The sequence below is a fragment of the Bactrocera oleae genome, chromosome 6 (genome assembly GCF_042242935.1).
Source record: "Bactrocera oleae isolate idBacOlea1 chromosome 6, idBacOlea1, whole genome shotgun sequence".
NCBI lineage: Eukaryota > Metazoa > Arthropoda > Insecta > Diptera > Tephritidae > Bactrocera > Bactrocera oleae.
The window spans coordinates 56,979,932-56,998,036 of record NC_091540.1 but is presented as its reverse complement, the minus strand read 5'-3'; the positions used below and the strand labels follow the sequence as shown (position 1 = coordinate 56,998,036).

Genomic DNA, 18,105 nt, shown 5'->3' with positions numbered 1-18,105 from the left:
GCCAGCTGCAATTATGATAGAAATTAGAAATTCTATAAATAGCTTTTTGTACCAAAATGCAAGTTTTGATAGTCTAGTCGTGTGATAGTATAGTCATTGAGAGAAATAATCGGACCAGATCTTTAACCAACGGTTCATATGAAAGTTAGATCTACGTAACCGGAACGAACCAGGATTTGTATCAAGCCAACGGCGGTCAATTCGGCTAAATTCCTGAAAACTATTTGATGAATGTTTTCTGCTACTACAGAAATCGGTTTTGTTTAATTTAGAGTGCCGTTCTACTCGAGACGAATGGTGTCCGCGTTTATCTGTTCTTGGTACCCCATTCCTGCTTTGCAAGTGATAAGTGGATGGAAAAAACTCAAACCAAAATTCGTCTCTTGACTTTTGTAACATGCATTTCATGCAGGGTATAAGCATCGGCGGCAACAAATTATTATGTGAAGCGATTTGCTCGTCTGTTTTTTGTGTCAACGAAATGACGCGACTCAATTTGATGTGATATAATTCGATTCGACTCGTTTCGCGGAAACATGTTGTTTGTTTCGCACTGACGACATTAAATAATTGTCGAGGCGGTCTCGTAAAGCGGCGGCCTTTTGTTGAAAACGAAGAAATTAACGAAAGTATTTGTGCGTGATGCATATACTAAGACGACGGCGCGCTAAAGTGGTTAAAACGGCTTAAGGACGCGCATGAATAAGACGCTGTTCCTTTTTATTTAATTTCTTACAAGCATTGTGCTCAACAAAAACGCAGACAGACAGAGAGTCGAGTGCAATTATTTATTTTATTTTTGTGGAAGCCACTACAGCACCAGTCTCAGCCGTTAACCGCACACAGCACATAAGTCACCGGGATGCGCGTGCGCACAACACTTGGACACAACCTGCTGCCGTCACTGGAGCGATACAGATACAGGTTCCTTTCCCCCATTACCCCACTTTTGGCTCACGCGCTGCCGTTGACGACACAGAAAACCTTATCGTGCGTGCAGTATGTCAGGCGGGCAATTGAGGCCGCAATTCGTGGAAAAACAGAAAATATGGTGAATCGCCAGCAGCTGTTACAGCAACAAAAGCAAGAGCGTGAACGAATCAGCTTCGGATTAAGATTAAAATCGGCAGCCTCATGGCTGTTTTCGCTTTCTTATTACTTCGCAATTTACACGCATTAGCCGTACGACGTGAGTAGGCATGCGCGTCGGCTGGTGGCTGGTGAGTGTTCCCGACTGCCAACGGCGGCTCCTGCAAAGTGTGCACAAACAAGTTTGCCAATTTTGTTTTGCAATTCGAGTGTGTAATTCGTGCGCATACAGTTGGAGCGGGTCGAGGCGGTTGGGCGCGAAGTTTACAACTACCTTTGCAACCCCAAAGTTGGTTTACTTGTATAATTGCAACTAAATATATAGGGTTTTTCTTGCTATATGCTTGATTTTGCTTACACATACACACACATGTATTTCCATAAGTGGCGGAACACCTGCTCGACTGTTTGTTGTAGTTATTGTTGTGACACGAAATCGTGACTTATCGTTAGCGCATTCAAAGGATTTTCTTAATTTTTAATTCCGGCGCGCGCGGTTTGGAGGTCATCTGATGTTAGCCCGGGACAATCGGATAAAGATTGCCCTTCAACTGTGGCATCCAAACGTTTCTCCATAAATTCTCACTGCCACTTTGGCACCCGTCGGCGATTTGCCATCGCATTCACCGGCAGTTGCATGCCTCAACTCATTAGTTCGAAATGTTGCATGTGGTTTGTTGTATCAACAATTTCGCTTACTTTATTTTATTTAAAAATTTTCAAGTCCTCCTTACTTAGTTTTCGTATGCGTAACACACTCGTGCAAAATCGGTAGAGTTGTATTTAATCGCTGCATCTTAAAAAAATATCTCTGCTCGTTGATGGCAGCCGATTCGCGCCCTAATGATGCTTAATTTGTGACGAGCCCCACTGCGTTCCGAATTGCGGTTTCGCCCCATTTTGTTGCTTGCTTTCCGCTCCACACATCGACAGACGATTATCATCATAAATTCGCTGTCACCTCCCTCCCCACGTACAGCTTTGTAATCTTCTCTACAATTCAATCTTATTAACAGCTCAGTCGAATTGGAGCCTCACGCTTCATACTTAGCGGCAGTGTCTTCTTCTTTTTCTGTGGCCGCACGTGTGGCTGTCACGTAACATTGTTCGCAAAAAAATGCATAACTCATTTACGTATTTTCATTCAATTTTATTTACGTCTCTCTTTTGTCCAATGATATAAATTATTTCAGTGCGGACTGTCTTTTTAACATTGGTATAATAAAAATCTACATACATATGTTAAACTAACCGTGTTCGATTCGCCATTTTTCTACTACAAGAAAGTTTAAGAGGTATAGCCAGTTTCATTAAATGCGTAAATTATTATGCCAGAATAAATGGTTTATACCAGATGTGTATTCGATTCACCACTCTCCAAAGTTTGGCATATAAAAATTGTTTCTGTGATAAACTTGCGATGTTTTATAATCCAGTGCTATATAAATATTTATGTATAGAATCGGCTTGTCTCCTTGGATTTATTCTCTATTGAAGATATGTACCAAATATTTTTACGAAAAGAAAACTTTATATTTTCGACAACTAACAGATTTCTTATGTCACTGAAAAAATACCCTTCGAACAGCAACTTTTTAAAAATATTTAACATCAGTCAGGCCCGGCTGAACTCAGCCACAACAATCTCATTTTTTCAATAAAGACTAAAATTATTCATTACTCTTTTGACCCAAATTGTACTACATACATGTCGTAGGAGGCGACTAAAATCCATATGAACTATGTCTGTTTCTAAGCTTTGCCACGAAATAACAGCATATCTATGTATGTTAGAAATAGTGCTATAATACTCAGTTTGAACTTGAATTTGAATGAGATTCTTTCTAATAAAAAGATATTTGAAGTTCAAGCGACAAATGTCATCAGTCATTGAGTTTGATGGGTGCTCAATTGGCAGTACCTTCCTTCGACTACAAGGTCTTACCGGAGACTTATATCTGATACCACTGGGAGCAGAAAGCCCTTGGATTACGGTCCCTTCTGCTCATTGGGTTTGACCCTATGGGGAGATTCGTGGTGGATGTGGTTTAAACCTAAATACTGGAAGAATTGAAAAATTCAGTTCAATGTGGAGTTGCATAAGCAACCGGGTGCCGGACCCACAGTACGGCAGAGGTTTTAGATCGGCCTAGAACTCGACCAAGGTGGAATAAGTGTCCCTTCCACACTACCAATTGGCATCCAAGTACTGCATAAATAGCTTGCGTTATTTGGGGCGCTGATCAACGCATTGTTTTGATCCGTTGTACTTTTGAGCACCGTGAGGTTAGGCTATCAGCGGCAGGTACTCACGTAAATCAAAACGAAAGTTGTCCGATCGGGTTATCAAAGTTTTCTATCGTGGTCTATCTTCATCGATGGTTCAAAAATATAAACCATAACCTATAGAAATGAGATCAATATTCGCGCACTTTCTGCCTCTGTGGAAGAGCCCTTTTGTGAATTTTTTTTAAACTATTGAGTCCTAATAGTATCTAAAGTTGCAGTAAGATCAAAAACATTCCAAGCATTGTAAATTAGAATTCAGCTCTTGCATCGAACCGTAAAGCTGTCAAAATTGAACGTGAAACAGCTAAAAATTGATATTGCAAGTCTTAACACTTTCAATCAACCAATCTTAACACTTTCAACTCTTAACACTTTCTTACTCCTCTAAGCTTCTACTTCTTTAATTTTTTGTGGTAGTATTTCTAAACTATTTTTCGCGAAATAAATAAATAAGTACGTGTTCCGTAAACTTCACAGCTAACCCTCAAAGTTTTGCCTTCGTGTTCCCTGCCCTTCAAACACAATACGGGACTAATTTGTGCCACTAACCCACACCAATTCGAGCAAGCACACGCATTGCCTTCCAAAATCCATTGACGTCATTGTAAAGTATTTCTTTTGTCTTCTTTTGCCTATCGCACATTAAATTTTGCACGGACATGGATATATTTAGTCGGCTATTTTCGTTCGAATTGTTGGCCGTTGTTATTGTAAGCGTATTGAGCTTTCCATATTTGTTTGGGCGATGCGCCAATGCCCAATTGAAGAATTCCACAGCTGTGATATCACATACACATAAATACACACCGCCGAACCACCCGAGTGTGTAGTATCGTATACATATGTTATATGGAAAGAAGCGTTTTGGTGCGACTTATTATGTTGCCGGCATGAATGAAGAGGACAGCTACGGCTCACAGGAAGCGTATTTTTACTTGCTCACATATGTGAACTTGTTATTTTCAAATTCACTTGTTTGTTAGGTCACAGCAGCAAAAACATTCCGCATCACCAACACTAACACCTGATCGCACGTCATCGGCAAGCAATTGAAGCCAAGTGGGGATTTGGTCATGGTCCGCAAATACTGCATACAACGCCTCGGCACATAAATATTTAACGATGGTCTTCTTTTTTTGTTGAATTTATTTCATTTTTCATTCGCTTGTTGATTTTCGAATTCCTTCTGGTGGTGGCGGTGGATAAATGATTTTGTTTACTTCATCGCTCAGCAGATAGCATTGAGGAATTTGAATACCAAATAGAAATACGCACTATTCAACTACTGTTAGGGAGGGACATTGAAATAAATAGATAGGTAAGATTTGAGTTCGTCTGAAACCATAGTTTTTCAGTGCAATGGAAAGGAATTTCATTCAAATGGAGACTAAAGAGTGGAATAGGTTCGATGGTAAAAAAAGAGAATGACTGCCTTTATGAACAAGTGTCTAGGTTCTTCATAAGGTCAAAGTAGTAAATTTTTAGAACCCCCCAAACTGACTATATGCTGGGAATTGTAAAGTAGAGGCTTAAGTTCCTCTGGCTTAATGTTATCTTATCTGCTTTAATGCTTATACATATATCTCCTACAATGGCATTGAAGCTGACAATCTTCTGATGACTAGATTCTTGGAGTATTCGAGAGAATATTCTACGAAGGACTTGTGAATTATTATGTACATACTTATAAAATAAATATTGTATAAAATTGAACATTAAGCCATACAAAATTTATAATGTGTGTAGTTTAGACCTTAGTGCTTCAAACACCGAAAAAGTACGGGCTATTATCTAAGAATATTTTATTTCTACTCTCTTCAATGAGCCTTCTCGCAAAGATTTGAGATTGCACTAATGTTAGGAGCACATATTATAATTAATTACATACATATATACTTATAAAAGTATAATATAATATATAGCAGTATAATTTAAATGCGCCACTGCGAATTTGGCGATGACGCCTTCGCCATTAATTTTATGGATTTTGAATATATCGTTTGTTTAGTTTTTTCTTATTTTGCAAAAACATTCGTATGGAACTATGCTTGGTTGTTCTGCCTCCCACTGTCTGGATCTCTAAAATTGTTGTTGCGTGCCATTGATATGAGGTAACGCGTGCGGTTATTACGTATTTCGAACCATTCACATAAATGAATTTATTTACGAAAGATGGTATGTGTTTTCGTCAAGTGTAATGTTTCGTGTGAAAATGTTCATTAGGGTGAGCTTTTGTAGAGCCTAGGTTTTTCAGCAGATTTAATATAAAATAGTAAAAAATATTAATAATTTGGAATTAAAAGAATACAATGAAACATTTTTATATTATATTAAAGACATTAAAAATTATATTAATAATATAATACAAGGTTTCTGGCAGCAAAACAATTTAATAACCTTAAAAGTATATTAAGTGATCACCTTATTGCCGAAATATTTTTGGAAATCTTTGTAATTTTTATAATTTTTTTTTTTTTGCCACATGTACATCATATTTATATAATATATATTGCATGAATTATTATTTTCCAGAATCGAATCGAATCGAATTAAAGTCAACTGGGTTATCCTCGAACATATGTTATTTTGTTTTGCTGTAATCAAACAAAGTCGCTAATATGAAACGCGTGCGAACCTCCGCACTAGAATAATTAACGTCAAGCAATAAACAAACAAAAAACAAAAAAAATAAAGATTTGCACACGCCATAAACAAAAACACCACAACAAAAACAAAAAACTAAACAAAAAAACCAAAACAAAAGCATGTATGGAAAAATAAACGCAGATATCCACAGGTCGTGTGCTCTAAATAAAAAATAAATGAGTGCAAAAAATTAGTGCAACTATGCCGGCCAACCGCAAAAGTTGACCTTCGGCCCGGCTAAAATAACCAAAAAATCAACGTACGTCAGCGGGAGCAGAATCTGCGCGATCTGTTGTATGTAAAGTGCTGAGGAGACAAAAAAATCAAAACAAAAAAATCGCACGCGCTTACAAAAAGCGAACAAAAAATTGTAACGAAATTGGCATGCGAGCGGCATCATTAGCATAAGCGCATGCAAAATATACTAAACATACATATATATGTACTTACATATGTATGTGTACAAAGCACCCACATGAGACTGCGCGACACATTACCGAGACCTTCCGAACGGTAAGTGCTACAGCTCTGCGGGTTGGACAGCGCTAATTTGGTAATTGCATGTGACCTCATTGCTAGCGGGATATTCGAGGGGAAAAAATGATAAAGAAAAAATTGTTGCACGCTCACACACTCACATGTTTTTGCAGTGCTATGCATGGCCTTGTTCACTTTTTTTGTTCTCATTCTTTTGGTCACTTCCTTGGAACGCCTCAAAACAACGCAATCTTTGTCTAAACGCTTCTTAGAGGCGTTACGTTGTATTGCGACGCGCCCGAAATACATTTGACGGCATAAAGAGCGCAACAATTGCGTAGTGCTGAGAATGCTAAGAATTCGAGCGTGACCTGAATGTCCTGAATTTTTTAACTATATGTCGGGCGGTCAATAAAAACGCAGTCAAACCAAACAGGTCAGCGGCAGGCTCTACGTAAAAATGTGACTTAGTGTATTATTGTTGTTGTTGTATTCCTGCTATTGTGCGGTGCATTGTGACCGCACACGCATTACATAATATGTGTAGCATTGAGCCGCTGTGTTGTTGTGTCTTCAGAAATGACCTTTTTTTTTGTGCAGTTATTGGTCGTAGGAATTTATCACGTGCAACATAGAGACACACATACATAATTGTTGCCCAACCGCGCGGACAATAGCGTAAAAACAATGGCGCGCGATCGTCCAACGCAGCAATAGTCCAATAATGGTCGGAGCATACAGACATTAACATTGTAAGTATGTATATTGATTGTGCTGAAAAGTTACGTAATATTACGTGCAACATTGAAGTGGAAAATGCTATGAAACATGTCCTTGTCAACGCCTTGCAGGTAACTCCAGCCAACAAATGATTTGTGTGAGGATCTTTTCCACGTATTTTGTGGCGTGCTGTTTGGTTGTGGCACAATACCGAATATTTCTATGATTGTACGCACATACATACATATATACGTACATACATAGAGAGTCAAACATACACACATTCCTTTGCTCCAGCGAAAGTCGCTATAGAAATCTTGAAATCTAAGGAACCCCAAGCGCATTTATAAGATAGTCATCGCCTCTTTAATTTGAAGGAACAGTTTAGAAGATTTCCTTTCCTCAAACGTTTTTATACAATTTATGGCAGTGTGATAATTTACATATATACTCGTATTCTTATGTATGTATGTAAGTTTAATATTTTATTCACTACCTGAATAAATCCCTTCAAGAGACACACGCATCCGCCAAGCGTTTTTTACATAGAAACAAATGCTGTCTATTATGTAAGTTGCATTCACATAAATAAAGTGTGGTTCATGTAGTGTTTTCTTAAATCTTAAAAATATCTTAACATAATTTTTCATGAGTTATGTTAACAAGTATAGAATTAAGATATCTAAGAGACGCAAAAGGCGAATGCAACCTAAAAAAGTAGAGTTTAATTAGCAGATTAACAGGAACTGAAACTCTTTTGTGAGGGGACAAATTGGAGACAAAAACGTGGACGTATTTAGTTCGAATAGCATTTCGCACATTCGTTACTCTAACAGACAGAATTAGGTCCGTGAAATAAACGAATGGACAAAGTTCAACATTTTGAGGGAGTCAATTTGCAATACTCTATAAAGCTTTTTTTAAAACTAGGGCTGCTAGAAAGAAACTGAGGGTAGATTTGAAATCAGCGACGTCAAATTAGTAAGAAACAGTTTAGAAACTTCATAAAACAAAAAAGTTTAATTTTGTTCTCCAGTGTTATTAATGATTTTGTATTCAATCCATAGAATATAAGGAATTATTTTCAAATTCTTTGCGGTTTTACAACAAAACGCTCCAACTTTTTTGTCCTAGAAATTTCATGTACTTTATAACATAAGTCATTGACAGTTATACAAAAAGAATTTTAAGCTCCCGAAGACGCTTTGGGATGTAAGACACTCCTTACAATATTTACTTATGAAAAACGTTTTCTATATGTAAATAAAAGTTAACAACGCCATTAAAAATATATTTAATTTTTTAATTATTTTATCTGAATATTCCCAACTGAGTCATTACTGCATCAGAATTGTAATGAGATATTGAATATATGACTTATTTATTGGAACAGCCCTATGGATCTTAGAAAGCTATAGATCTCAGATTATATATAGAAGTAATTATTATAAATATAGGGGTCGTCTAACCACATATAAAATTTGCACAAGAATCTTTTATTAATAGAAAGTAAATACTTGCCAAAAAAGCTGGGGGTCTCAACATAGCAAAACGTTTTTTGAAGCAGTAGGTATTTACAGATTTTAAATATATTTTATAATTTTGTCAGAATAGTGCCAATATTAAAAAAATACACCATTTTTGGGAAACCGTGTTTAAAGAATCAGCGATGTGAATAGTCAGAACAGGGTCAGTTTTGAGGCTCGCAATCTTGTAAACCAACATTCTTTCGATCGAATCCTACATCCATCTACACATGCAAAAAAAATCGATTTTCTCAAACCGCAGACAACCCCAAGCAAGGATTTTTTATCAAGTACTATACCTAAAGAGCTAGAATTCAATTCCCTGTGTGCCTTTAAAGTTTCCAGTTTTTTTCGATTAAGAAGTCTACAGTTTTTTTGCCGAAGAACGGCAGCCATTTCAAACTCATTAACATTTTTCAGCTTTTGGTAGCCGACTTCAAATCTCAGTTTGTTTATTAACATCAAATCCCTAGTCATAAATGCTAGATAAAGAAGTTTAAACAGACAACAAAAAACCGTTAACTAATATACATATGTAAGTATGTTTGTATATTCCCATCCCTATTAGATATTTTTTGTTCTTTCCGATTAATCAAAATATTAGCTTCAATTTACAACCCATAGGATAAAATTGATGCAATCTGGCAACACTCGCATGCATCCTGATTTAGTTTTTACAGGTGAATAACTCATTTCATTGCTATTAAAGCATATCAATCTAACGGTGAACATATCCTGCCATACTCACTACACACTTTGAGACCTTTGAGAGTTCTCCAACAGGCGTTTCTTACATCTTTCGGTGGCAAAATTATATATATTTTTGCACTTATATCTACATATACCTACACATACATACATATGCATGTAGCGGCATAGCATCATTCAGTCACGCCCCTCGTACCTCGACGCCAACGACATACAAGTACAGGAAATGAATGTGTTTCCACTTTTTTGTTTTCATCGAAATTTTAAATGAAATTTCCTGCTGTGCTCCACCGCATTCACAAACCTACGGTACTTGCACTTTTTTTCATTTCTGTGATTTATTTTTCTCAAACGCCCGTGTCGAGTTTCAAGTTTGCCGCTCATTTGCGCATTTCTTGAGTCCTTTTCACTTCGTTGCTCACTTTTTATTTTCACATTTTTGCATTCCTCTATTTGTGTGCGCCTTCGGCAACAGATTTGTGTTGTGTTATCCTGCTGCGACACTTGCGGACGCCCGCTTCACGAGCTGAGTAGGCGTGCTGCTCTTGTGGCATGAACTGTTTGTCGGCTGCTGTGCGCATGGCTGTTGCAAAATTTTCTGCTTTCGGAAACATTTAATTAGACACATGTATACTTAAACGGGTGCAAATATCTGTATGCTTGTATGTGCAGTCATTTTAGTAAAAAGTGCACATATGTATAATATATATATAAGTATATATAAGTTATGTGTAGTTAAAAGTGCATGGATAATATATATAGACCGTCTTTTCGTGAAATCCGTATATTACTCTGAGATCCCAAATACCGAGCATATGTTCATTTAAACTGCAACCTCAAAGATCCGGAACTAACAACTCTTTCCTATGGTCTAATCACGAAAAAACAGTCTTACTATTCGATGTCATGAATGACAAATAAGCTTGCTCCCACAAAATGTTGGCACAATCGCTATAACAACTACAATAACACCTAGAGATATCAGTAATATCAAGCAAAAAAATTTACATGCACTTATGTAAGTAAGGTTAAATAGTTAAAGAAAAGTATAGAATTATGGAGAGCTTTATGAGAGACCAAATTTAGGGTACATTATATTAAATTTTGCTTGTCCACTGTTTGCTCGATTTACTGCAGGTTACACTCGCATGCATACGTAATACATTGAATCGCGTTATGTATCAATCTTTGGACACTCATACACTTACTTATATAACAAATACACTTCGAACGAGTTGCGGCGCATGCGCATTGTATTTTAAATGTTTTAATGACTTCCACCAACCATCAGCAAATGTGACGGCGTTCATGCGCCTTTAAGTCCCCAGCCGGCTTCTGCTTCATTGACTTCTTTCGCGTCGGTTGCGTGTCGTACTCAATATCGAGGATGATGGTTGGATATTTGCTTTTTATGAGCACATTTCTTGTAGCAAATAATGTTGCTGCACTTTTATTTCTTTCTTTCCTTTATTCGCTAAGATTTATTATTGTTTTTGTTCGTGCTGGTAGTATTATGGGTAAGTCAAAGGCGCGTGTCCGTGTTTCGTGTAGGACCGTGCAGAAGCTGGCGAATGTTAAGTTTAATGTTTATCGTTTATGATAAAATAAAAACTTTTGGCGGCATCGGCAGAAGCACTTGAATACAAGTACTTTTATGATTTTTTGTTGTACATTGCTCGAGCATGTGCATAAGTAATAATTTTTGTAGTTTTCGTATTTATGAATATAAGTTTACACATGTACAATGTATAAGAAGGAGATGAAAGGTTAGAGTTCGAAATATAAAATAGTTTTTTTCACATCGCTTGCAGGAGGTAGGTAAAGCTCTCTATCCGTTCAATAGCTGTTCGGAAATAGTTTTTAATCAGTCTTGCAATATGGCGCCAAGCGTTGTCTTGCCTCGTGTCTAATCGCAATTTCCGGATATTTTTCGGCAGTCGCTCGCTTCAATTTGAGGAGCTGTTGTCGATAAGGTTTTCTATTAATGATTTCAAACGGTTTTAAAAGCTCATAATACAAAACGGCCTTCTAATCCCACCAAATACAGAGCAATAGCTTGGCGTCATGGATATTTGACTGGTTGGTCATGTTTTATATATAATTTATTGCCTTTAGGGTTATCGTAAAGGATCTGTTTTTCATCACCAGTCAAAAGCTGATGCAAAAACAACTTATTTTTGCTGCATTCGATAGTATTTCTGATATGCAAAATCGTCTTTCAGCGTTCCTTGAGTTCAATTCACATGTCATCCAATTTTCTTGCTTTTGAATGTATCTGGCTGCTTTTAAACATTTTGAAATGGCTGCTTGAGTGACTCCTTATTTCCTTCGCCGAGTAATGTTTTCAGGTCTACATCTTCCAACTTTGTTGGTCATCCAGAACGTTTTTCGACTTTCAAGCCAAAATCGCCACTTTTAAATTGTGCTAAAGCATGCTCACCATATACTTCCACCAAAATACGATGATTTTGGACTGAGGTTATCTTAATATTAAAGTAATAAAAAGAACTACCCGCAAAAACTCTTTTTTGAATAACATATACTGGAAAAGACTTACAAGAACTGTATCTTTCCAAAACATGTTTGGAATATTGGAACAATGGAATACTAATCAAGTTACACCATTTTTTGGCAAACCGCACAAATATATCGTTTTGGATAAAAGAATATAGTTTACTGTTTGCAATAAAACCAAAGAATTCCGAAAAGAAAATAGAATGCCCAGTACATAGGCTTATTGCGCTAACTGAGTGACGATGACACTAGCAAAAAACTCTACCTTTGCTCTAGAGTACTAACATTAGCTAATAGTTTTAAATGGTGCTACCACATGTATGTATACATATATTTTAATACAATGGAAAAAAAATGAGTTCCTAGATTTGATAAAACATAGTTTTCTAATGTGAAAAACATCGTTAATGCAAAGCTGTGACTTGATAAATTACACAAAATCTGTCCCATCATACCCAACGGACAAGTACAAGATGATGCCGAATTTTATCAAGATGGAAACAAACGAAACAAAAAACAATTTTGAAGGTCTCAAAGCTTCACATTATCAAACCGACATCAGTATCGTAATAGTTGACAGGTCCACAGGTTATATCAAAACATATAGCTATATTTTTATTAAACAAAAACGTTACTTCATTGTTAGGCCAAAGACTTTTCAGCTACTGTTGTAAATATTCTCTACTCATACTGTATTTGGTTTTCTAATTCAACCCACTCGATGGCCACGATATATATTTCTCGACAGGATTAACATATAACAATAAGCACAATTATTGAGCTAACCACTTTTGTCTTTCATTTATTAAATTTGTTCCACTGTGTGCAAATTTAAAGCCGCCAGATGGCGTATTAGCCTTTTCGGTTGTTGTCTCTGCTGATCTGGTGAGATTTAATATGACAAAATTAGGCATTAATTTCAAAATTTGCAAACATACTAGGACGAGTATACTAAAGCTAAGGCGAATTTTGATTTTATTAATAAATTTGTATATTTTTTATCAATATTGTATTTTGTGTCTGACAATAAGGCTCCTATCTCCAATTCACTCCTAATTTTTTTTAAATTTTAATCTAAAGGTAAACGATATTACCTGACACCAAAATAAATGGAGTCATAATAAAAATATTTTAATTTATTTACCAGTCTTTCTGCACTAATTTAGACTTCTTATGAAAGATCTTACCTTCTAGATAAACAACATCAGCCAAATTCATATAAGTTTGAAAACTCAACAATTTCTTTAAGTCTTCTTTTTGCGGACAATTTTTGCTTATTTGCTTCTTGATTCAACAAGGTAAATATAATCAAGAAAGACATGTTTGATAATTTCTTGTTATCCTTTATTTTTAACACTTTTATTGCAAACACTTTTTTCTGCTAACCAAAAGTAAACCTTCAAAGTGTAATTAACGGTTGCCATTAATCAAAATGACGCGAGCATTATCTCACCTTCGTCTTGGCAATATGGTTAGCATAATTATGGGTTAGGCAAACACCATCCTGTCATGTACATTGCTACACATACATATGCATATGGAGATTATATCCTGCAAAATTGCAGACAACTCAAATAAAGCAAACAACTACTTACAAATACAAGCAAATATTTACCTTTTTAGTAGAGGCGAACACGCTTGAGATTGAAGGCAAGATGGCAACATTTGGCATTTGCGCAAGACAGTGATTATCCAATAACAACAATCACATGCTTGTCTTATAATTTTGGTAACACGTAACATATGCACATATTCGAACAGTCCCTCAAGATTTGCCAAATTCAGCAAGCCAGCAAACACTTTGTGCTCATCACCTTGGCAACCTTTTTCTACTTATTGGCTGTGGAAGGTTCCTAAAATAGTGAATATCATAGTGTAATTATTGTGCGGCATCATGTTTTTAAAACAATATACATACCATACATATTTTTGTGAATAAATATATCTGTATAAACAACCTAAACCTAAGCGAGGTAGTTCTGAGTCTAAAATTCGATGAGTTGAAAGTCCAGGAATCAAATTACTTATAAATGTCAATGAGTTTGTTCACATTAATCAAAATAATGAGTACTCTGATTTCACAGCCACACATTGACTTACTTACTCCTTGTGTTAAGATTTCTCCGCCCTAACCGATTCTATGTACTATCATTATCTCTCATTTTGTGGAGAGTATTAAGATATGAGTAGAAGCTCAGAGAAGAGAGACATCATTTATAAAATTTATGACAGCTTATGACTTCTGACAAAAATAAATGACAATTCTACATTCGAGCCGACCGCTAAGAACACCTCCCGAAGCGCGTAAAGGCATGCATAACTTTGAAGAAACGTTCGAAACAGTGACATACATATGACTTTTGATATAAAAAGAAACTTGCATGCCTATTTTTGCAGTGTTTTTCGATTTGAAAACTATTCCTCACATTTTGTTTTGAAATCTGCTTGAGGTTCAAAGCTTGGTTTCATTTAAACTCCTTTGTTGTTGTTGTGACATAAAGCCGTTTTGGGAAATGCTATCGGTTTGACGAACCTTGGCTAAATATTATTCTGGATCCTTTTGGTTTAACGTCATGGTTTCGGCGATCCCAGAGCATGCTTTCTTATCACTTTCGACAACTGGGTTGAATTCGAGATGAATAGTAGTATCCACGGCAAAATCAAAATTAATGGAAAAATTATCGGTAAACATTGAGATTCGTCTGTTTTCATTTCAGCATCAAAAATATTTGAAAAATTTATATACATTTATATTACATTTATATATTTATATACACATTTATACTATAATAACCATCACAGGTGTATTTTTTATAGTATAAAAGAGTATAAAAATATCTTCATCTTGATTTTGATCGGTTAGTTTGTATGACAGCTATATGCTATAGCAGTTCGATCTGAACAATTTGTTCTGAGATTGTAAGGATGCCTTGGATAATATGCTATGCAAAATTCGCTGAAGAAACCATGTCAAATTAAAAAAAATTTCCATACAAGGGCTTCAGTTTGATCGGTCCGTTTATATTGCAGCTCTATTATATACTTATTCAATACCTGCGATTCCCACAAATGAGCAGCTTCTTGAAGAGGAAAGGCCGTCTGCACAGATTCAGATCCATTTCTCAAAACTTGAGGACTAGTTCGCGTATAAACAGATTGGCTAAATCGACTTAATTCATCACGCTAATACTTAATATATATATACATATATGTATATATATAGGGACGCCGACATTTCCTTTTGGGAGTTACAAGCATCGTTGCAAACTTAATATACCCCGTTCAGGGTATAAAATCATTCTTAACAACCATCTTGATGTGAGTACAATACCCTTATTAATCAATTGTTTTATCGAAAAACCGATTTAAGAGAACATGGGTGGGGACAGTAGTTTTTCTTAAGATATTGGGTCTTTGTTATCAATTTTGATGTTATTTGTGTGAATGAAGTTCGTAAAAATTCTCGTCTCTTGGTAGTGCCAGAATCCGTTCCAAACCCAACCTGCTATGCATTTCAAGCAAAAAATATCGTAAGCACGGTGATATTTTATATATTCAGTAACATTTTATGTGCATATATGTTCATATATATCAAAATTTACAAAATCATACTCGTACATACATATGTATGACACCACTATACTGTATGAAATAAAGAAAATGTGAAAATATGAGATGACACATGAGATCCTGTACTTAAAATGCCGGTTCTGTTTAAACTTAATTTCGATTCGCCACTTCTCTGCTTGTATTAGAGCTTTATTCACTTATCAATCGATTACTCTCCTATGTTTATTTTTTTAGAACCCATGTGTGTGCTAAAATTGGGTGAATCGAAAACAACTTTTTGTTTTGGTATTCTCAAATTCGAAATTCAAAAACCAGCATCTAAAGTACCAGACCCAAGAAAATATCCTTTATACTATATTTTGTTTAAAATTTACACAATAAAACTAAATAATTTTTTTTTTTTAATTTTCCATGGTACCTATTGTAAATTTCTATTATCACATTCAAGACACTTAGTTGGCGAAAATTTAGGATAGCTCAGCTACTTATTCCTCGTGGACCTCTTTTATACAATTTTAGATCTATTTTATATGTTAGTAGATCATGAATTTCGTTCAGCTTCCTCTAACCTGTTTAGCTTCTTAACTCCTATCCTATTCATTATAGCTAATAATTAGGTCACAGCGCATTTACAAAGCGTACTACGTTAATTCGACATTACTGTCATCTTCTTCTTTGGACTAAGGATGCAATATCGTGCCCAACATTCCCCTATTCACTAGTCCAACATATCCTTTAAGGTTTTTGGTGTATACACATTGATGACGGAATCCCAGCCACAGTCCGCGAGTTGATGTGGTACGCTAGCATTCCAATCCAAACCACAAACGAATTCCGTGTGATTTACATTGACCTCCATTGAGTCCAAAGACTGATTGAAATCCCAAATCCTGTTGAATGAAAATATCTTCCGTGAGAACTCTGAATCGCTCCTAACATTTTAAAAATTGTAGGTAAGAACGCTCGCATACCTCGTTGTGAAATCGTAATTTGCCGTTGCTACCACCGTTGCCGCGGTCGGGGAACAGGCCACTCGTCGCACCGCGAACTCCCCGGAGTACAATTGAAAGATATGATGTCGCATATTGCGCAGGTCCCAAGCTCGCACCAAACCATCCGAACCACCAGTCATCAAAATGTTCCGATCGAATTGACTCCAGTCACAGGCGAGTACTTCACCGTTGTGCGCTGCCTCGATACTCATCAAAGGTTTACCTGAAAATTCAAGAGCAGAATTCCATAAGTTTAAGTTACCATCTGTACTTACGCTAGCGAAGAGATTGGCAATTAAGGGGGAGAACTTTGCGCAATAGATGAGGTCACTGTGACCCGTGTAGGTGGCGATCGAATTCTGACGATGGCAATCCCATAATTTGATGGTACCATCCCAACTGGCCGATAAGAGTTGATGGCAGTTCCACTGTTCACCCCAGTTGATGCTGTACACTTCATTTTTGTGCTCTTGCAAGCAAATCAGCGGTTGGTTGAGCGACTTCAATGTAGTTTCTGTAGCCACAATGTCATCATCAAGGCCACCCCAGATTTGCAGAGAGCCATCGCCAGAAGCTGTTGCCGCTATATTGTCTGCATATGGGCACCAAGCCTGTAAAATAAATGAAAATAATGTTAATTAACTCCAGAGAGGTATTCAAATGTTTATAGTCCTACCACATCGAAAAGTCCATCCGTCCACTCCATGCGCCCGAGTTCCGTCAAGCTTTTGCCCCCTGCTGAAGGTAGTTCCAGCAGAAATAACGTGCCACCACCGGCCAAACCGTACAGTTGACTTGTAGCCAGTAGTAAATGATTTGGCTGAAATGGTGAGAAGCGTACGCTGTAGCCATGGCGATCAGGAGTCGAACAGGATTGCATATCTCAATAGTGTTGTGTGTTAAATGGAATAAAATATCTGAAATTTAAAGAAAAGATAGTGAAAGCTCATCTCAATCTAAAGGTATGTATTTGGTTCTCTAGAAAAAATATTCTATTATTTTTACTATTATATACCGCAATCTTTACCGCATGCATCACCCTGTTCGGGTGTGTGTTCGCTAAGGTAATTTTATTTGATAAATGTACATGTTCATGATCAGCTCAGACAAGCACCACTGAAATGAAGGTGCATTTCCCTACTGTTAGCCTAAAACTATACTACAAACTTTGTGTTTATCACATATTTGCCTCAAATAAAAGCAGATGAAACCGGAAAACGTATGCCGAACTGTTAGAAAAGATTCGTTAAGTTTCTTAGATAATTTCTCGAGGAAGTGTAGAACAGTTTTTGTGCCCAGAAAAGTAGATGTTATAAATATACAAGTTATGCTTATTATGTATGTGTGCATATATGAATTATATGAAAGAATGTACTTCAATGTATACCCAGTAACCAGAAAATAAGGGTTTTAATATATCAAGAAATGCATACACTTTATGCATCTCCCTCAATGGTTTAAAAATACACCAGAGGGAGAATTATTTACGAAATATTACAATAACTCAAATATTAAGTTGCGTTCTTCAAGTTGTGATATTGCAAATTTTTAGATTTTTTTGTTTTCAAGATCGT

The 18,105-nt window shown here is 36.3% G+C and overlaps 1 protein-coding gene across 1 annotated transcript; it reads right to left on the bottom strand.

Annotated features, from left to right (window-relative positions):
• Positions 1 to 15,543: 15,543 nt before the first annotated feature.
• On the bottom strand, positions 15,544 to 17,443 carry Pex7 (Peroxin 7). Its single transcript, XM_036360291.2, has 3 exons — positions 17,208 to 17,443; positions 16,511 to 17,142; positions 15,544 to 16,429 (listed from the first exon to the last, which is right to left on the bottom strand). The coding sequence occupies exons 1-3, from the start codon at positions 17,409 to 17,411 to the stop codon at positions 16,258 to 16,260; spliced, it is 1,008 nt and encodes a 335-aa protein (XP_036216184.2). The 5' UTR covers positions 17,412 to 17,443; the 3' UTR covers positions 15,544 to 16,257.
• Between the last annotated feature and the right edge of the window lie 662 nt (positions 17,444 to 18,105).